Source organism: Ambystoma mexicanum, chromosome 6q (assembly GCF_040938575.1).
Source record: "Ambystoma mexicanum isolate Mex_15411 chromosome 6q, UKY_AmexF1_1, whole genome shotgun sequence".
Taxonomy (NCBI): domain Eukaryota; kingdom Metazoa; phylum Chordata; class Amphibia; order Caudata; family Ambystomatidae; genus Ambystoma; species Ambystoma mexicanum.
This window is the reverse complement of record NC_090937.1, coordinates 1,466,710,905-1,466,733,527: the sequence shown is the minus strand read 5'-3', so window position 1 is coordinate 1,466,733,527 and position 22,623 is coordinate 1,466,710,905. Positions and strand designations below refer to the sequence as shown.

Sequence of the window (22,623 nt, the reverse complement as noted above, 5' to 3'; positions counted from 1 at the left end):
TTGGTGCGGCTTATTGCCAAGATGGCTTCCTTGGTGGAGTAAAAATGAACCCTTGCTATCACATCCAGTGGGCCGTCCGAGTCCACTCCCCGCCTTGGGCGCAGCCTATGGGTACTGTCCAGGATGAGTTGGGTTTTGTCCGTGAGTGGGAGCAGGGCTTGAAAAAAGCTGCCGATGTATTCCAGGAGGTCTTTATCCTGCACTGTTGAGGGGACCCCTCGAATACGAAGATTGTTCCTTCGGGCTCTGTTTTCCAGGTCCTCCTGTTTAACTTCCAGGATTTTGCTTCTGTTCTGCAGAGCCTGGATCGCTCTTTGCATCTCCGCCAGGGTTGCATTTTGGTTCTGGGTCAGGTCCTCGCCCTTGCCTATCCTCTGCTCGGCCTCTGTGACCCTCTGGTCTGTTGTTCTAGCTTCGCGGTGAGCTCGGTCATGCAGGATCTAAACTCTGCTTTAATATCTAGCATGAAGCTCTGGGTGTCTTCCTTGGTTGCCAGCTTTCCCTGCTCTTCGGACGACCTCTGTGGAGTGAGTTTGGGGGGTCCGGTTTCTTGGTCTTATCCGCTGCCCGCAGCATGGTGGAGATGTTTCGTCATCGTTCTTGTCGTCTCCCTCAGGGACCTTTGCGCTAGCTTTGGTTTCGCTGGGGGAGCCCTCTGGTTCCAGAGGGTAGCTTATCTCAGTCCAGAATCACCAGGCCGTGGATGTCAGATTTCCTCGGATGAAAGCATGCAGCGACTATGATGTTAGCAGGGGAGCCTTGGCTATAGGTTTCTGAAAGTCGGGGGTCCCTCCAGGGGAGTTCCAGAAAATGGCTCCCCGGGCTCTAGGCCTGCTAGGGTCTTGGTGGCTAGTGGTGAGGAGCACCCTGGGCTAGACTGTCAAGCATTTCTCAGGGCCAAGTCCCCAATGTCACAATCAGGGTTTGGGTGAGGGTGGGATGCTCTATCCGCCAACTAGCGGGGGCAGGAGAGTGGGCCGGGCGCCCCAGGAATAACCAGGTCAGAGGGTCCGGAGTAGGCACGCCACCAAGGAGTCAGCAAGGGGGAGCCACGTAATAGCTATCAGGTAGTCGAGGGAGACTTTGGGGTGGTGCTCTGCTTAGGTCCTGCAGCTCGGCTGAAGGAGACCGGAGGGCCCAGGGGGTGAGGCCCCCAGGTCGATGTATCTGATGTTGGGTTGTGGGGCGGCACTAGTGCGACATGGGCCGGGGTGCCCCTGGAAGCTGCCGGATCCGTGAAGGCACACAGCACTAGTGGTAGTAACCATTGGCGGCGCTGCTCCAGATCCGGAGCCGCAGCAGTAGCATACAGGGTCACCTGGCTGGGGGCTGCCGTTGGATCGGGAAGCTATATTCGCCAACAGGTATGGTTGGGGGGGGGCCGGGATGTGTGAGTTTAATTGCAGCTGGGCTCTCACCTCTCACCACTTGATGTTCTCCGGAGCTCCAGGGCCGCCAGCGGGGGGGGGGGCAAGACAGCCCAGCTTCAGGCCCCGGCTGGAGACGGTAGGACAGCCCCGGGGGAGACCGCTGGGTTCCAGGAGCTGCCAACGTCAGTCACCCGGAGAGTAGTGTAAGAGCTGCTTTCGGCGGGAAATGGTGGTTCCCCTCGTCCGTCGCACAGCGGAGGGGGTCAGCAGGCTCACGGTGACTCGCGGCGGTCTCCACATATGTTGGGAAAGGGGGAGAGACTATCGCTTTGCTCGGTCGCCGACCCTCATCCAGACCAGGCAGACCCTCTGCTCCGCCCCTCTCCACAGCAGGTCTCCTCCGAGCAGTCCTTTAGCCGCTGTGATCATAGGAGGGCTTCCCCCATAGCATTCCGCCTGCGAGTCAGAGTCAGCCTCTTTCGCCCGCCATCTTGGAGCCAGGGGGCGAGTATCAATCTCGCCCGATTCACGGGTTCCCGGGGGTCCAGGGCTCGTCTGGGGTGCCCCTGCCGTTAATGTTGCTTTTAATGGGGGAATCATTACCGGGTGAACGCGGGAAGTCTAGCTTTTTGCTGGATGTCGTGGGTCCCGAACGGAGGCCATCAGAGGAGCAGCCACATCGTTGGCGCTCCTGGCCACGCCCCACCAGGAAATCTGTTTTAAGGTGATACTCTTCATATCTCCCTCACCTTTACTATGTATGTTTTTTTCTATCCTGCCCTTGGTAAGGATCTGGAAATGGGGCTTTGGATTAGCAATGTAAATGTTCTCTCATGTTTTTCTTCCCACGCCTTTTTCTGCCCCTTCCTTCTACCTGTCCCCCTCCCGTGATCAGGATTAGCTGAGATTGTCACCTGATCCCTCCTCTTACAGACTCCAAGCTTGACCTTTGAAACTCTTTCCATTGCAATCCAATGGAAAGTTATATAAGCACCAACAAATAAAAAAATATAGTGATTGAGGAAGCTACATGGTTAGTGGATAAATATATAGTGGATTGCAGGAGACATTAGGGGGATTACTGGGAAAATGATGGTATGTGAACGTTTTGGATGCAGTGCTTTTTTTGTTTTTATAAAACACATAATTGTAAGATATGTTGTTAGATCCCTAACACCTAGATCCACACCATCCACTTCCCACACTACCTGAGACTAAGCGATCTGCTCCCCTGGTTGAATGTGTATCATTTGTGGCCAAATTGCACACCCTTGCCCTCCCACATTGCTAGCTCACCACTCCCTTCTATCTCTGCATGCCTCACTGTGTCCCCCCCCCTATGATTTGTAAAGCTCTTTGTTACTTCCTAAAGCTAGCTCCATGCTCAATGAATATAATGAGAATAATAAAAGATACCCAGTTTGGTGTTTGTGTGTGTTTACAGTCAGTAGTTTTACTACTGGACCTCCAAAACACTGTAGAGTACAGGTATATTGTAAAGATAGGAAAGTGAATGAAGGGAACGGTTTGAGTACAATATGATCGTGTCCGACGGGCGGGCGGATTGTGGTGTGCAAATGTGTCTTATGATGCCAAGAGTGCACGGGGATGTAGTTGAATAGACAATTAAGGGAGATATTCAAGATGGGACTTCAGATTATGGCCTTAGAAGACTGAAAGGTAATTGAAACACATGCCATTAGATAGAGTGTAGGGTAAGCCAAACGGGCGACAAGCTATCAGTTTGATGAATGAGTGGGGCAGCAATGTTCTGGATTGGAACCTACTGCTAGGATGTTGCAAAGTAAGAAGTTGCAGTAATCACAATAGAGATGACGAGCACATGGATGAATGAGTATAGGGGTGTTGGATGATTCATTTAGTTTTCCAGTGGATTCTATGACAAATCATGTGTTCAGATAGGTTGCCTGTGATATTAATATTTATGTTTAAAATATATCATTTATTTCCCATTTTACATTGAATATGTTTGTACTAATTACCTCATTCCATTTGTATCACACCTTTACTAAATGGTTAAATATATCAGGATTTACAACTTGGAGAAAACCTTTGTTTGAAGGTTTTCATAGTAACATTTGTTTTGATTCAAAATATATGTGCACAGCTTAACATGAAGTGCATCCATCATGCTATTCGAAACGTGTCTCTGTCTTAATTATTTCTTCCTGGCATCAAGGTGGGACTATCTATTTTGTCTATTCATTTTTAAAATAGAAGTTTGGTTCAGTTGTCTTTAATTGTGGGAACAGATCAGTGAGGAGTGGCACCTAAATGTATGAATTGAGCAGAAGAAAATGGCTTCTCTGAAAATGTTGTGGATCCATTAATAGAAAGGGATGTTTTATAGTCATACTTCAAAATATTCCAGAACAGTTTTATTCTGATGCATAACATCAGTACATCCCTTGGACTAGAGAGACTCCACATGGTTTGAGATAGTGTAGTGAGCCTGTATCCCTTGCAGAGAAGTCCATCCATGGAATGGCACAAACAGTTGGCATGAATATTTTCAATTTCACGTTGCTCCAAACTCGTTTGTCAGTTGAGATGAGCTTTTCAACCATTAAAAACAGAAACATGTTCCTTACTTGCTGTTTCTTCCAATAAACTATTGACCTTGCCTTAAATGTCTCCAGGTATCGACTAATGCCGAAACCACTCTATCCGCCTTTCTCTTAGTATCTCTCACTGCTTTAAAGTATTTGGATTCTGCTGTTTGCCCTATTCCAGTTACATTTCACAACCTGTCTCCTCTGGATAGGCTCACCAATTAGGCTCCCCTTGTCCATGTGAATTCACATTGTTTTTTAATCTCTTGTTTGCCTTTCTTGTCATGTTACTTCGTACGCACCTTAGCTTCTGTTGTGCTCTGTAGCACCTCCCCCATATATGCTCCCACTCTCTCTTAACTTTGTAACTTTCTGTCCCAGGGCTCTTGCATATAATAATGCAAATAGTCATAATATTGGCTGTAGAGATCCTGGCCATAATGTCACTAATAATACAATTATTATTGGTAATATGGTTATTTGTCTCATTTTGACCAAACTTGGAAAGGTGAAGAGCTACTAGAATTGTCTTTTTTTTAAAATACTTTTTTATTGTGATTTGGTTTACATTAAACCTTACACAAATGTAGAAAATTAAAAGAATACAATGTTCAATATAAAACATACATAAGAAAAAATACATTCAATTCACAAATGAAACCTGCAAAATACTCTAGTTTCGCTTAAGGAGAATACAATCTAAGAATATAATTAATTCATACAGAGCAAAAACAATTATTAACCCCCAAAGTGATCTAAATGGACATAGTGAGAGCATCAAAGAAACATTTTCCCCCCACATAAACCTAGACCAGAATAGTTCGTTTTAGACTAGTGATTCCATGTTTACCCTATGTTTAAAATATCTGTCTCTCTTGAATGCTAGAGCCGAGCAATCAATTAACCAATGTTTCAGGGTTTCAATAGAATCTGAACCAATGCAGAACCGACAATCTGCCGTTGTTACAGATGAGGCAGAATGTCCTCCCCAGTGGATGGTCCTTTCCCTAGTGGGAAGCTGAAGAAGCTTAAAGCGCATATAGAGGTAGCGCATTTTCGGACAGGCGAAACGCAACAAATACATGGAAAAATACTCTCTTTTTCTCTGAGATTTTGCATATTCCATATAAGTGCGATATGAATGAATAGAATCGAGGGATCAAATCCAATCACACCTAAAAGGTTTAAGTTTTCTTGCCCCTGGGCGGTTGAGTAATTCTTCCTCATTCGACCCTATTGAATCAAGCAAGTATGTCATCGTTCCCACATAATTATTAAGGAAGGGATCTGCTTTTCCTTCATAAGAGTATTTAGCTCAACATAAAGTGAGTTTTGTACAAGTTTGAGAAATTTTGAATAGCTGAGCAGTTGTCTCCATTGATATCTAGCTCTAAGTGAGGTTAGAGCCAACTCACCCGGATTACCGAATTCGGAATGTCCATTGCAAGAGACAACATCTCTTTCCACAGTTGAGCCTGCAGCTTATTCACAAAGTTCCCCAAATCCAGAAGTGAAAGATCCAAACCATGCAAAAGCACAGGTTCAATTTCATTAAATAGTATCGCACTGCGGAAAAAATCGAGAAGCTGCAGACTTTGTGAAGTAAATGTTTCATATGTGGAATTAAGGGAGCGATCTTGTCCCTCAGTGAGTGTTTCCACATACTAAAAGAAGTTGAATTAGTAAGGTTGTAACCTAAATATCTGACCTACGAAACTAGTTCAATCGGTTCACCTCCAAAAGGCCACATCATCGTTTTGGGCTGTTTTTGTTTAGAAAAAACAATGATTTTTGACTTTGACCCGTTGGCCTTAAGATTGTGTTTAACAGCAAATTGCATAAAGATGTCCAATTTGCGCCGAAGGCCGATTGGGGTACGACCAAAAAGAATAAGATCATCCGCAAATGCGATCCAATGAAGCTACTACAATTGTAACTGGTAGCCTGCAGATTGTAAACAGGACCCTGTGGTGGGCTCTTAGCACACTCAGCCATCTTACTGACGGCTTATTGACCGCGATCAATGTATGACACATCTTGAAAACATTTCTCCTTTCTCAAGCTAACTATGACCACATTTCGTTTTTGTTTGTTGCATTGTTTGTCATATTCTCTATCATGCCCCAAGTATTATGTTTGCACTTGTGTGTGGCTTCCATGGGATTGCATTAGCAATTATTTCGAATTCCGAATGTTGTCATCCTGCTGTGATTTATTGGCAGAATATTATGGAATTCGTAATCATTTGTTATGACATCCAAGCAAGGGTGTAAGGCATTTTCTCAGCCTGGTAATTCTTTTAACTACTTTACAGGTAATGCAGTGAAAAGGAATCTTATATTTTGTTATGTTTAATAGAATTCTCTCATGCCGCTACTCGCCACTGCAGTGCTGTTCATTGGGGGCAGTGCAGAGGGTAGTAAATGGATGTGCAGGGCCATACACAACATAACATTGAAGATGTGTAGCTTTCAACTACGGTGTGTATTCTACCTCTTAGTTACAAGTCACATCATAGATACTTTGCTCTTCTTTCTGTCAAATATCGCCTGGAACCCCTCAGCGGAATATATCCCTGTACTTAATTTCTATCCATCTATAATTTGTTATGTAATCTAATATCTTATGTTAACTTCACTTTGATTTTAGCATCTGGCTGATGGGGGGTTGGGGAGGGGAAGTATGTCAATCTTGAACAAAAATAAAAGCACACTTATTAAAGCAAACTATCACTGTGAAGTCCACTCTTTATCTTAGACGTTCGACAGCTCCATGCTGTCAATTTCACTGCTGACCTGTTGCTTCGCTCAAGGCATGTATAGTAAGACAAGAGGTTCCTTTTTAAAGGGAATTGTATATATTCCACTGCCTTAGCACATATCTATACACCATTAGTATAAGGTAAAGTAGAAGCACTCGCGATTTCCATTTGACCAACTCAGAAGCAGGGAGATCAAGGGATATTATTTAAAAACAAAATATCCAGTATAAGGGAGAGACTGAAAACTGTGTCCCAGGTATGGTATCTTATTTGTATGCATCTACAAAGCCACATATTGTACCGGACCACAAGACTAAAGGTGATGATTAGAAGCAAGATTATTTTGGTCCTTATTCTAGGAAGAAGGGGATTTTTATGGTTTAAAAACGTTGTTCTCAGTCCCTACTGGCATCATTGTAGACAGGTACATACTTTTCTTTTAATCCAAACATGCTTTGTAGTTGGCAAATCCTGTAAATGAAAAGATTTTGATCAAACAGGTCATTACATCAAGCAGTATCAGATGAGAGACTCTTTGTAAAAGGTGGTGCTGATGCTACTGGTCTGAGCACCTCACTTAAGCAGCACCAGTGGCATAAAGGGTCAGGCCCTTGCATACCTGTTACTACCTAATTTATTTTTTTAATTGGTCTGATTGTGCCGAGTAAAACGGTCAGGTATGACGCTCGCTGCCTGAGCACATGTTTTCTTTCCAGCAAAATTCTAAACATATTGTCAATGCTCGATAGGACTGCCCCTCCCCCCATGCATGTTTTACTGAGGCCCTTTACATGTTTCTAATCTGCTAACCTTGGAGTTGATGATCTGGGCCTCGCAGGGTGATGGTGTTCAAGTCAACATGAAAGAGCTCTTGAGTCTGCTGGTGTCAGGGATGTAGCTGAGTTCAATCATGTGAATCTTGAAGTAGGATTCAACTTCCAGTGGGAAAACCATAACCTCATAGAATCCTCTGATGTTCGCTAACAAAGTAAAGATATTGGCGACAGCTGGCAGAGATAACGCTGGGAAGAGCTGGTCTTGTATACTAAGTTCGTATTGAAGCACCCGGCGTGGGGGCTGAGAAGAGGAGGTGCAAGGGGCTGTACCCCTTTAAGTGGGGACGTCCCAACAGGTTGATCCTTGAAACACTTTTTTTCTTTTTTTTTTAAACAATATTTATTGATTTCAACAAACAACCAAAAAGTAAACCAGACGGTGAACAGCAAGTATACATTTCAAGTCCCATATACAGTTTCGTAATGTGTCCACCGCTACCCGTTCCCCTCTGCCCCATCTGAAGCTTACTCCACATCACCGCCTTCCATGATCCTTGAAACATTTCTTCGTTTTTTGTATCTGTGCCCCAGGTACCAGGTTTCAAGGCAAAGGTACCTGAGGCCCCTTTTATTAGAGGTCATCATCAGGAATGATGTGTCCTATAAGCATGCTAAGCCCTGTAGTGGCTTTTGTCATTTTATTCTACCATTGGGCTACTGTGAGGATAAATAGGGGGTGTGTAACCTAATTCCTTATTTCATATAGAAAGCCGCGTCCTGTGTACTTGTGCTTTAGTACTGAGTCTTGAGCCAAGCGTTGTGCAAAGGAAACAAGTTAGTGTTTAATTATGTTGTATATTATTTCTATATTTGTATAGCTTTCATATGGCCAGAGTGTTTTTGTGTTGCTTGTTGCAATTTATATAGGCTTATTATGTCAGTCATTTTATGTGTATGTAATAGTTTTCTCTGTGTTCTCTACGCAGATCAGTTTTGCTGATCATATACAGTTTGCTTCACTATTCGTATTATGTTGCATTTACTGGGACATGCCTTAGTAGCACATTAGTTTCCCTGATGCGATGTACTTTAACAGTCTCATCCAAGTAAAGTTTTCTTTTTTTTTTTTAAACTAACTTTCTGTGAGTGAGCTGGAGCAAATCGCTCGAAACATGGGAAGACCCACTAGGAAACTGTTTCATGTTTCTCCCCTTGTTTTCTTTCAGGTTGAAGACCTTGCTCCATCTGAAGTGGCAGAGGGCTCTGTGTGACCCAGGAGAGGCTGTCGGTCTCCTGGCTGCTCAGAGTATTGGAGAGCCTTCCACACAGATGACACTGAACACCTTCCACTTTGCCGGCCGTGGTGAAATGAACGTCACACTGGGTATTCCAAGGTTGGACACTCTGGTTGCTCTGTTTACTGTGAAGCTTTTAAACTAATTCTGTCCACATGAAAGTAATTTTAAGGCTTGCTTTAAACCAACATGTCTCAAATCAACTCTGCACTTTATCCCCGTAAACCGCTCTCAACTAGGAATTTGCTATTTCTAGTCCAAGGAATAGATCGAACTGACCCAAACCAAGAGTTACTGGAATTGGGGGAGCAAGGAAAGGAACGATACCCAGAAAGTTGGAGTAAATGTTCAGATTATCACACACTTATCGTTGTTTTATCCAGAAACACAAAACCGAGTCGTACCAGCTGTTTCATAAACACAAGTGAATTTATATGTATGGGCCAGTAAACACCAACATAGTGACTTCTTTTGTTATCTGGTTCATATTAAAAAATAGTTTTCAAGTATACTTTTTGAAAATATATATACATTGTAGAGCAATATGTCAACATGCCCACTTTCACAGAAGCATCTTTTATAGTTATTAGTAATGCTCCTTTACACACCATGGGATCTTGCATAACCTACATTTGAGATTATCACTATGGATACAGGGATTTTGTACATCTGTGCAAGGTGCCTCCCATCCCATTCTTGTTTTCCACATTTGAAAATGTGGACCATAGCTTATGGCTAATACACCAAAGTGCTAACTCCTCATATAATAGCTTGCAACTGTCTCTTTATGTGGGTTTTATCTAGAAAATCACTTTTTATCTATCCCTTTAAAACTGTATTCCTCCTCTAAACCAATCACTGTCCTCTGTGTCATACTGCCCCCATCCAATGACAGTCCTCTCCCTAAGCCCTGCCTCTGGCAGCCATCTTCAGATTTGTACCACACGTTTCAGTGTTTGGAGTCCTCAAGTTGTTCACTGAGCTATTTTTTATGAGAAAAGTAAAATTTTTGTTCCAAAGAGCCCGTGTGCTTTTTTCCTCATCTGCCGGCAAAGGGGATCAGGCATAGTAGGCAGGCGGGATGGCTTAACTCGAACAAGGCCTCTGCCCTGTGCTCCGAGCTGGGTAATGGACCGACCAGCACCTGGTCGGTCCGAGGATAGGTCTTCCTCTGGAAAGAGGTCTAAGTCCTTTGAGGTTACCCCATTCGTGGGGGTCCAAGATGAGGCCAAGAGCTGCAAGTCTGAGTCCACTGGATTCGCTGCTGCCATAAGGTCCCAGGTTAAATAGGCCATGATCACCATCACCTTCCATCTCCATAGCCAGCCTACCATTGAGCTACTCTTAAAAGAGGAAGTCATCCACCTACATAAGCTAAGGGAGGAATCGGATAAGCCCAGGGTGGAAGAGTAGAAGAAGGCGTGCAGCCCAAATAGGCTCAACCGGTACTGACAAAGTCCTTGTCAGCTATTTCGTCGACATCTACTACAGCTACGGCAGCTATAGGCGCTGATCGTATAAGGGTGGCTCCAGCAGCGCAAAGTGTCCCTGCCACCACGAAGTGACACCGCCGCAGAGGCATCGGCGAAGGGTTCAACCACTACTGAAGGGATGAAGACACCGGCCCAGGGCCCGCCTCAGAGCCCCCAGGGAGAAAAAAAGGGGGGCAGAGGAGGCCCCCGAAACAGTCCTCCAAGGTTGGCGTTCAACGAATGGCTATTTTGTTGACTCGCCATGCCTTGTTATCAGAGATTCAGCAGAGGTTGCCTCTGGCACCTGCACCCAGGGTGCCTCAGGCTCCGGATCAGCCGCTGCCTAAAATGAAGAAGCGCCATCCAATATAACCCTCCTCCACCATGTTGGGCCCCAACTCTTCCAGCGGACCCAGAGGCGGGTACTAGGATGAATACGGCCACGAGTACTGAGGACTTTGTCCCGGCGGACGATGAATTGCTGCATTGGGATGCTCCTCATACTCTCCCCACCAGACGAGGTGGGATCATTCCACTCCATGATCGGGGCCTCCATCCAGCTGCTGCCCTACTAAAACTAAGAAGGAGGGCATCTTGTATCAGAGGCTTGTAATGGCCACAGGCCCCAGAACACAAAAACCACACAATCTAGTGATGGGGGCAATGGGTCACTTGACTCACTTATGTCCCTTTGGGACCCATAAACACAGGGGCCCTGGCTGGACTCAGTCCTGGCGCCTTTGCGCCAGGCTCATATAGAGATGTGAGCAGGAACACTTTATTTCAGCTCAGGAGAGCTTTTATTTTATTTCAGTGCAGGAGTGCTTTTATTTTACAAGAACTTCCCAGGAGCTGAAAGCCTTTATTCCAGAGAACATCCTCATGTGCTGACTCATCGGGTGTGGCTTCCTTGGCCTGGTCTTCAGGTGCTGACTCATCGGATGTGGCAGGCAGACTGAACCTGGTGGGCATGGCTGCAGAAGCTCAGCTATATAAGCTGCTACTTCCTTAAGGCCGGTGCTTTGCGTTACGGTGCACTCGCGTGCAACGTGACGCTCACCGCCGCTTGGACCAGTTTACTTACCTTTGAAACCAAGCGTTCTCCCACATACTCACTTCCAGGAAACTGAAACTGGTGCTTCATCTCTTCATCTGCAGACTCATCTCCTGACATCCAGTGATCTTGATCCCAACGCCGCAGCACCGTACTCAGCATCCACTAGCTCGGACCCTTTGAAGAAGAAGAAAGACCAGGTTAGAACACCCGTCCTAGGGCCGCGCCGCATTGAACCCTGCGCGCCCCTAGTTAACAACTTACCAGCTACTGTACCGCTGCAGCTTCGTTCCTCATTCCCTCCGGCTGCCGCCTCGAGCTCTGCAGCTTCTGCCGGGCCGGCAACATCACCTGCAAGGGAAGAAAGCAAAAGAGCAAACATCAAAAGTGGAACGGACAGCAATACAAGACAACAAACTTTACAATACAACAAAAACAGACAAGGAAAGACCAAGGCAAACAGGAACACTTACCTGAAGTATAGTGGCTTAGTTGCAGCAGGACTGGACTACCACGTGCAAGGGACCAGTGAAGGAACTCGGTCCAGATCACACAAGCGCCCCTGCCAGAAGCAGCAGGACGGAGTGCTTGCCAAAACTAATCAACAGGTGAGCATTCCAGGGACAGCGCATCCCATGGGTACCACGGTTTGGGAGAAGGGATCTGGAAAGAGATCAGGCGCACAAGCTGGCATACTCACGCCCCCTATTCTCCACGCAGGAGCAGTCCCGAGCAGCATCACCTATTACCGCCAGTCACCACATAAGCGCAGAGGGCGAAGTCAGACCCGAGTGACCTCACCCCCTGGGAGGGCTGCAAATGTGCCCCAAATACACCTCCTCAGCGACCAGGTGAGCCTAACAGAACATGAAGCCTCTTTGAATCACTGCCTGGGCGTTATGGAAACTTCTGAAACGGACCACTTCTGAAAGTTGGCCCGATTACTGGGAGAGTTACAGGCTGAAGTTCATGCCTCAAGACAGGAAACCAATGCCCTAAGGAGGGATCTAATTGTGAACCGGGAGCGGACAGATGCACTAGGAAGGCAAATGCTCCAGGCACAGGCAGGCCAGGTCCCACTGCTGGGGTATGCCCCTCCTGCCGTGCCTCCACTGCCCACGCCAGTACAGGTGGTTCTTCCAGGGGGGGGTTCCCCTGCCCCCACCAGAATGCTTCACAGGCGATCCGAATAAGTACACCATCTTTATGAATCAATGTCTCCTACATTTCTTGTGCAGACCTGGGCCATTCCCCAATGATCAAGCGGGAGTGGCATTTGTACTCCCATATTTGGGAGGTAGTGCAGCGGACTGGTCAATACCTTTGGTAAACCAGGATGATCCTTTGCTTCGAGACTTCAGAGGTTTTCAGCATGAAATGGAGACACTATTTGCACGGCATACTCAAGGGCAGGCTCTGGACAATGAACTGTTATCACTACGGAAAGGTAATCAAGACCTACTAACATATATCGCTTACTTCAATCGTCTGATAGCACAAGCTAACTGGCCAAGGCCAGGGCATCGTCAACTCTTCAGTGCTACGGCCATAAGTGGAAGCGTTTTTGCTAGATGGTGCCGGACACAGAAGATTACCCCTCTGAGGGTCACGGCGCCACAGATTCTTCCATATTTGCTGGCCTTGGCAAGGGCTGGTCTGGCTCACACATCCATCAAGGTACGTGTGGAGGCCATCTCGCGCTGCACCAGATCCCCACCCCCCCCTCACTGTGGTCCCACAGACTCATCAAGGAGTTTCTCAGGGGACTTTTCCGATCTTTCCCGCCAGTGAAGGATCCTGCTCCAGCGTGGGAACTCAACATGGTTCTGATGAGGCTCATGGTGGCTCCTTTCGAGCCTATGCATCAGGCTCCACTCAAGTTTCTCTCATGAAAGACTGTGTTCCTGTTGGCCATCACTTCTGCCAGAAGTGTGGGTGAGATCCAGGCCCTATCCTGCAAGCAACCGTATCTGACTTTCCACGATTCAATGGTGGTACTGCGTACACACTCCTCTTTCATGCTGAAGGTTCCGTCGGAATGCCACCGAGCCTTTGGTGTTTCCCGTTTCTTCACAAAACCTTTGTCGCCGCGGAGAGGGCCTTGCATTTGCTGGACGCTGCTTGTACCTTCAAGTTCTACGTAACACGCACAAAGAGTTTTCGGAAGACTTCTCAATTGTTTGTGAACTTTGGTCTTGTGAATCTTGGGAAGGCCTTGGCCAAGGCTTCCATTTCAAGGTAGCTCTCCGGCTGCATCATGGACCGTCATCAGCTGGTGAACCGGCCTCTGCCAGGCCATCCAAGAGCCCATTCCACCAGAGGGATCGCTGCGACAACGGCATTCCTTTCTGGTGTGCCTCTGCTTGACATCTGCAGGGCTGCAACATGGAGGTCTTTGCATACCTTCACAAAGTTCTAGTGCGTCGACAGGGATTCCAGGGAGGAGTCCAGAGTTGGTCAGGCAGTGCTACGCAACCTGTTTGCTTGAGGTGAGTCTGTTCTCATGGGTGATATCAAACCGCTGCAAAGATTTTACATATTTCGATAACAATGGCTCTGCATGAACTTGAAAAGAATTCCATGGTACAGTTGCCAAGAAGGGCAGTTGCAGTTCAACGAATCAGAAGGTGGTTACTCTTGCTTGTTAGACTTTTCATTCAAGAAATCCCAGGTATTCGGCTAGACATTGCAGGATCTCAAGTTGATCTCAAAAGCTTCATACTAGGCGCCTGCGACAGCAAAAGTATTGAAGCTTTAGAGGTTTGCAACCTTTTTGTAGTCCTTTTTTAGGAAGTCCTTTGAACATCTCCAGGTCCCCAGCCAGCTATTGAACTCTTTCAGACTTCTGTTTCGCAAAGCTTTAAGGGTTAATGAGGTTATTCTCTTTATAATTCTTGTTAATATGATTGTTTATTTTATTGTTCTAAAACAGTTTGCTCATTTAATAATTCAAAACATGAGCTCAACGCTCCCTGAGCCCAGTAGTCAAGTGAATTGCAATGCAGTAAAATGCACCATGCGTGACAAATTATATTTATGAAATACCCATGCACATGTAATTGAATCATTTGAATATTTCTTCTCTAGGCTAAGAGAGATCCTTATGGTAGCTAGTGCTAATATTAAAACTCCTATGATGAGCGTGCCAGTGTGCAACACCAAAAAAGCCTTGAAGCGGGTGAAAAGGTTAAAGAAACAACTGACTCGAGTTTGCCTTGCAGAGGTAGGTGTCTTAATAACTGATACTTAACATTTGTAAATTATCCAGCAGCCTTCCCGCGTCATGGCTTTGTATCCATGTCACTTGTTCCGCTTATATATTATGAATGCTAATCCCTTAAAGGCTTCTGTCTCGTAGCTGGTGTTATTTGTAATGCATGTGACTAATTACCTTTGACTGCATCTCAAGTGACTCCCCTATTTAAAATTCCTATACCTGGTTTTACAGATCTCGAATTAAGATATTCACGTCTGAGTGCATTATATTAACAGCCTCTACTAATGATTGCACAGTGTGGATGACACATACAAGTCACAGAATAATCAAGCCATGTTTTTGTGGACCAGCAGACGGCTCTAATTATCCACTCTTTTCATTAATGTTGTTTTAGGTATTACATAATATAGAAGTGGAGGACAGTTTCCGTGTGGAAAGCAAGTTTAGCAAATTCAACGTATGCCGGATAAAATTCCACTTCTTGCCACATGCATTTTACCAGCTAGAGAAATGCCTGAGACCAGATGACATTTTGCGGTACATGGAAACCAGGTGTGTGGTGTTGTGTTGATTTTAACATTACTTAATGCTTTTGTGTTAATGTGTAGTATGCTGGCTATATTCTAAAACACCTCATTTTGCTAAATTGCATGTTTTATGTGAGATTCCTAGAATAGCTCAATTACCTACTTGAAAGTATGGATTGCTTATGCATTGCTTAAACTATCTTTCAGTTCGGTTTTCAACTTTTCATTATAGCACTAGGTCAAAATCACCTTTATGCCTGAATATTTTCCGGATTTAGTCTAAACCAGACTGTCAATTTTCAATGCCTACATTGTATACATCAATGGAGTCCTCAGTCATGCTAATCTACTAAGTCAGTTGATGTCCAGACTCATTTTGAACTAGTAGGTTGTTAGCAAGCTCATGAACACTAGCAAAGCCAGTAAACATGGGTTCTGGTACTTTGCTTCGAAACCTTGTGGAAGGAGCTGTCATCTAATTTATCATACAGTATGCACCAATATAATTGGAAGAAGGGATTGGAGCCATTTACCACTTACTGTCATAGTCGATGACAATCCCAGATAAGAACTTCTGAAGTAAAAGGATGAATTCCGTAGTTAAGAGTTTAGATTGTACGTCTGCTTGAAAGGAGCATGGTTTATACCCTGTAGTCACAGCTGAGCCCAGCTTTCCACAGCCCCAGTCACAACTCAAGGCAGAGATCAAATATCTTGCTGCCTAGAGCATCACAAACCCATTATATTAATGCACTAGCGAGGGGCGAGGAAGATTCAGGTGGAAACTCTGGGGCGATGTTGGGCTTGGTCTCTATGATGTTGGATGACCGGGTTGAAACTGGATGTGAACACTTCCGATCTATGATGTTTCCCATCCAGCCGATTTCGCTGATGCCTGTATTCCTGTTTTGGTCTCACCACTGTGGAGGAAACTTCATTGCCACTGTGCACCCTCTTCCCTGGTCTCTCCCAGTGTGGGGGACACCCCTTGCAACCCCTTTTATCTCCCCTGCCCTCTTACAGCCCATCCCTCTCCTGTGTTCCATGGGGGACACCCCAGCGACACCCAAGGACTTTTAAAACATTCATACACACCACACATTCATACACACCACACATTCATACACACCACACATTCATACACACCACGCATTCATACACACCACACATTCATACACACCACACATACATACATACATACATACATACATACATACATACACACATGCATACACATACCCTCTCCTTACCTCACCGTTAGCGCTGCCGTCTGACCCACTCCTGTATGCGCACTAAGCCTATGTGTTGTTCCACAATAACCCGCAGTTCGATGAAAGCGGCCTATCAGGGAAATTGTTTTGATGAAAGTGGCCTAACTGAACACTTCATAGACACACAGACCGGAATATCAGTGTGACCATGCCTATTCAGCATTCTTGCCCAGCAGTTTGTGCATGGTAGAGGCAGCGATGACAGAGCATGAAGCAATGTCTCATGCACAGAACTTAACACTCACTTATCACAGATGGCAGGGAAAACACGCTGAGACTTGAGATCAGTTCAAGGGTTTTTATTTCTGTTTGAGGGGGCTAGGGCTGTCCCTCTCTCTCATCTGCTCTCAAACCACTTCTCGAACCCTAGCGTCTGTTACCCCTGGTTAGTTCTACTGCATCGTAACCCCTTCGTCTATGATCGTCTCTTCTTCTTGTGTGGCTTCCTTGTAAGCGTGCTATCTAGACTCCCACAGGGACTTTATAACTGTCACTGCTCTAGCAATAGGTTAGTGTTCTAATAATGGGAGTTTGATCAGTGCCCAGCTCTTGCTCTGATAGAGGAGGTGGTTACAGTGTTGAGGGTACCACGTAGTCAGTCACGGGCAAAGGCTCCCATTTTGGTTTGATAATCAGTGAGTATTGTGAAGTGAGTCTGAGACCTTTAGAGGGAACATACATTTTGCACCAGTGGCCCCTGCTCCAAATCTCGCACCATCAGGAGATGGGACCCATGGACCCTATGAGAGAGACAGCAACACTTAAAGCTTCAGTGCAAATTCACGGACAAATCCCTGATTGGAAAACTAATGTCTGTTTGAATGATGTAGAACCTTACCATTGGTGGGCTTGGACTTGCTTCCAGCTTGAATTAGGAATAAAAGTAGGACCTCTGCAGCTATTTCTCAGATCTGCGTTGGGGCCAAGAATCCCTCAAGGAAGAGTACAGGATGAAGATGACTCCTAAAGTGTGCCAGCATCCCTTCCAGTGTTGGTGAAAACCCTGCTCCTCGGCCTGATCTCTGAAGATCCCGAGTGGTGCTTCAGACATTCCACTAGTGGAACTAACTAGTCTCAAAGCTTTTTCGAAGGTCCATCCCCTCTGAGCCTTCAGAAGAGTCCCGGGACTGGCAGGTGAAATGACCAGCTCTCTAGTGGGCTACCTCGCCAGAAGCCTTGCTGTTCCACGATTCAGTCTGGAACTTCGGTGGTCGCCATTGAGTGCCACACGTCTCCTCCCCAAATTACAGCTGTCCACTCTCAAGGGAACCTGTCTTGGAGCAGCTGCTGTGACTGGAAGGGCCTCTGTCGTCACCTGCAAACGGTGATCATCGCTGGAACTCGCCTTCTTCCTTCCAGTGAAGTATCGAAAGGAGGCCTGCATCGACAGGAATAATCCTCCGACCCTAAGAATCCTGAAACCTGCAACTCCTGGGCACCTCTCACCGGGAAAAAGGACAGAAAATCGAGCCCCAGCAACCCTGAGACGATCCACAAAGACATCTGAGAAAATCAGAGTCGGGGGGGGGGGGGGGGGTAAGTAAGCCTCAGTTTGCCTGCCTCTCTTCCCCCCGTCCTCCATAGGATAATATTGGGAACAAGTCCCTTTGCCTCCTATCTCCAGTCCATTTACCATTGGTCGGCGAACCTGGGTCGGGTAGCCTGCCCCTGGGTTAGCTTTGGGTCTGGAAGAAAAGAGAACAGTTACCTTTCTGTGGGTAAATTGTGTAGAACTTTTAATTAGTTAGAAACGAATCACCACCACAAGCCCATTGCATCCTTTCTAAAGATAACGCTTACTGCTGAGAAACATTGTGTTGGACCCTGTGACGTTTGGGCGCAGGGACTCATTCATTTTAGGGAAGGTAAAGACAAACGTGCCCTGCTCAGAAGAACCTATACCGCATTATAGTTGTGTTAAGATGGTTGAATATAGGATGTTGAAGCATTTCTAGACAGGATAGATCTTCCCAAGATTTCTCTCTGAAAGATAAGATTTAGAATCTTCTATTGCAAATGATGAGGAAAATAACGGCCGTAAAAACTCTTAAATTGAACAAAGGTTCTAGTACCAAGTGTTGTTTTAATGGTGCCCATGTTGCACTTAATACCCTGGCGGCATATTACGACTGAATTGTAAAATGTTTTCAAAACTAAATTGAAAATGTTTAATATATGTTTATCCTTTTCCACTAAATATTCTTGAAGGGATAATGTACTATTCTAACTCCAATCCTAGAATATTCGTAGAATGTTTTGATGGCCCATGGGTGGAGCTGCATGGAGTCTTTTGAGAGAACATCAAGGTATTGTGCAGGGCCATATAGGTTTGTCACTTTCTGCTGTAAAAAATTCCAGAGATGACTGTTGTCACCAGTTTGTTCAATCATTTCAGAACATGGGAGGCGGTCACCCCTTTAATGGTTGTAGCCATTATATCCGTTCTACCAAAATCATGGGAGGGACCCCACATACTGTTCTTCAGCTAGACCAATTGCATTGCTCATCATCAAAGGTTACTTCATGCAAAGACTTTGATTGGCAGACTTGAACCCCTTCTACTATCATTTATAGGCAAGGAACAGTGTGGACTTCTTCAGAGCGTTGAAAAGGTGCTTAATCCAATAGACATAGTGCAAAAGTTCAAGATCCCAACAAAAACGGTCTTGCTCGATATGCTATAAAAGCATTTGATTGGGTCAAGTGGTGCTGCCAGACTAGGCTAATGGATGAGGTGGGGGATAGGGGAGCCCTTTAAGAAGCCATTTATACCGGTCCCGCTGCTCGAATCCAAGCATACAGATATATTTCCGAGATGTTCGGAGATGGCCATTCTACCGTTTATGCTTGCAGCTAAATGCCTGGCCCAAGCAATTAGGACCCCCATGTAGGTGGAATTGAAGTATGCAGGGAAGGTTCACTTGGTTTGTGGATAACATCCTATTTTCCCTGTCATCCCTGGAAATATCTATTCCTGTATAAATGACATTGTTACAAGATTTTGGAAATGACTTGGGGGGGGGGGGGGGGGGGTTAAAATCAATTCCGATAAAGCAGTATTCCTGCACCTTACAGTGTCTCCCTAAGATATTTCATTGTAAACATCAGGTATATGGCTCCAGATTTTTATGAAGCCTTACTATCCTGATCTTACTTAAAATCAGGGAAGGTTTGTAATCAAAGAAGCTCTTGGCCATTTCTGGGTTGGGTTGCATCACATCTGTCAGAATGAGCATACTTCCACGGTTATCCTATGCTTCCCAAACACTCCCAGTTGAAGTTCCTGATAAGGTCCTCTATCAATTGATAAAGAAAATATTTAACTTTATATGAAAGGATTCAAGCCCCAGGTTTTCAAGGCAAAGCTTTCTTCCGTGAATAATTGGTTTGCCTAAACATTGTCATATACCTTCAAGTCACTCATCTGCGTATTTGGGTAATGCCCTCAGTTGGATAAGATATGAAAGGAAAGAGAAGATGTTGTAGCCAGCATTAACCTATGACTTGCTTTCTGGCTCCCTTCGAATCGTAACTCCTTAGCAGTAAGTGAACTTTGTGCGACAAAGTCTACACTGAAAGTTCGGAATAAAGCAGTGATTGAGCAGCACTTTACCACCTTTCCATGATCAATGACTCTGATGCATAGGAACCAACACACATATTGGCACGGGAATGTCAATTGTTGGTTTAACCTTTTAACTGCCATGGGTCCCTCCCCCCCACCCAGTGCCAAGGCCTTTTTTGGTGATTTCAGTATTTCACCATGCAAAGCCTAACATTTTCTCCTTCATTAACCCCTTAATTGCCAAGGACGAGCTATCTCGTCCTTGGCACTAGGGAGGTAATCCCAAGGACGAGATACCTCGTCCTTTGCACTTAAAGGGTTTTAAAGATGCATGTGAACATTTGACCTATTTGTTCTTTGGGAACACTTGCACTTGGGTGCAAAACTATCAGATGAGACATTTCCTTTTGCATTGAAATTTGAGATAACACAATTCCTGACGTCCCACAGCTTTTGAAACATTAATATCGTCTTTCCTCATCTCAAGGAGTCTTATTTAAAAAAATCCATCCTCTATCAATTTCTTTGAATAAGGATGTAGTTGCTCCACATACAAAGGCCTGCAATACTGATTTGGGTATACAGTTTAAAGTGAGATCATTGGGGTGCATTTGGTCTAGGACACAAAGGGCTTATCAAGCTTCATAGGAAACCTAAAAATGTAATTGCTAATACCGTTTGAGTTGCATGACAGATGTGGTTGATATTTTGCAAACAAAAGGTTCCCCACCCCCCTCCTAAAATGGGAATTCTGTGAATGATTTGTTCAAAAATGAAAAAGCTATTGAGTAAGCAAAAAAACGCTGTTTTCGGCCTACTCCCATTCATTTCCCCGTAGAGAAAAAGTCAACATTTCTGCACAGCAAAAAACGCTGGATGGAATTGGACAAGGTACGAAACAACTTGGTCATAAAGCCTTGACTTCATTTCTGGGAAGGGTCTGGGGGTAATTCCATCCATCCAGTATATGTTAAAATATTTGGTGGAGAAGGGGTGCCCCCTTTTCCAAAATAATAGCTATATCTCTCATGGTGCATTGCCGCCATTTCCCCCCAAAATTATATTGCTAATACCTTTTGACTTGCTGGATGGATTTGGATGACATTTCCAAAACTAAGTGTGTCAAGGGTCCCCCATTTCCCCCAAACTGCAGATTCTGGGAACAATACGTTTCTAAAATGAAAAAATTTAAATGTTATAAACAAAACACCACAGTTTCACAGTTTTCAGGCCGTTCATTTTCTCATAGAGAATAAGTGCAGTTTTTGAACAGCTGTAGCACGAAAACCGCTGGGCACATTTGGACCAAATAAGAATCAACTTGGGCAAAAAATGTTGCCTTAAATGTCTTGACTACTTTGGGGTAAATTAGACCAAGCATAACAATCGAACTGTGCCACGCACAAAAGATTTCTGCCACAAAGTACAAGTGTACAGTTATTTAATCAATGCCATGAACAGCCTGACACGTGTTTCGAGCGCAGCTCTTCCTCTGAGGCACGTATTCTCCTCCAAATTGAAACACAAATAGATATGTGAATGAATCAAAACCGAACTCAGAAAAGCGTAACTTGATTAACTTGTAGTTGTCATTCTAAATATATATCTGCGGGCTGCTGGTCGGCGAAAAATGAATCGAAGGGAGGAGCAGAACTGCCGTTCAAAAAAGTGCAGTTTTTGAACGGCGGTAGCATGAAAACCATTTGGCAGATTTGGACCAAAAAGCAAGAAACCATTTGGGCACAAAGTGTTGACCTAATTTCCTTGACTGGCTTGGGGTGAATCCATCAAGTCGTTTTTAAAATATTAGACCGCAAATGTGGTGCCTCCTGCTCATTAAAACCTTTATATTGGTCTTGGTGCTTTGCAGAAGAGAGGCTGAAAGATGTATGGCGAGATGCAGTAAGGAGGTTAACAAGGCATTCTCGTTTTGGCTACAGACCTTTATTTAAATAAAGAAAAGAACCTCTCACCCTATTTTTAGAGAGGTTTTCCTATCTCAACATAGATTAACTCTGGTGCTCGTCAGAATGTAAGTCAAAAACAAAAACACTGTACTCTGTCCAAATCAACTACTCTACCCCTACCACTAATAAATAAGCCAAAAGCGGTTCAGTGAACTTCTTATCAATGCCACCAGGAGAATGGCTCCCTTTTCCTTGTGAAGCAATCCAGTCTTCGGCTGACTTAACATCAGTATCTTGCAATAGGGTCTGATTCACACTTATTCAGGAGAATGACTCCCTTCTCATGGTCTATCTGCAAGAGTTTTGGAGACTGTTCCTTGATAGTCCTCTGTAGAAGTTTTTAGAAAGTCTCTTTATTTTCTTCCTAGGATTCGCAGAGAGCAGAGTTAAGACTTTATCAAATCTTCCTCTTATTGTTGGCACCTTGGCAGGACTTTTTATATCTTCAGTATTGGGGAGATTACTCTCTCTTACAGTTCTTTGTCCTTTTTTGATATCTTTTACATGTGTTGATTTTCCCACTGTGACGAGGGAGATCACTCTGAGTACTTGAATCTTGGTTCTCTGGGTATCACTACTGTGATGAGGGAGATCACTGCCAAGGAATACTTGATTCTTTGGGCTCCTGGAACCCTACCAAACTTTTCCGCAACTCGCGTTACCCATATATTCATTGCAGAGTGCTACTGGTTCTTCCCGGAGTCTCAGGTCGCTGATGGTTCTGCTCGATTACAGCATGTATTCCTACTTTTCCCCTCTTCAGTCTATGAAGCTC

General features: G+C 44.9%; 1 protein-coding gene across 1 annotated transcript in view; it reads left to right on the top strand.

Annotated features, from left to right (window-relative positions):
• POLR1A (RNA polymerase I subunit A) overlaps positions 1–22,623 on the top strand; it is a 1,786,762-nt gene that overhangs the window by 1,403,244 nt on the left and 360,895 nt on the right. The window contains exons 25-27 of the mRNA XM_069632173.1: positions 8,707–8,874; positions 14,389–14,524; positions 14,913–15,070. Coding sequence (XP_069488274.1) covers positions 8,707–8,874; positions 14,389–14,524; positions 14,913–15,070 — 462 coding nt within the window. The remainder of the gene's footprint in view (positions 1–8,706; positions 8,875–14,388; positions 14,525–14,912; positions 15,071–22,623) is intronic.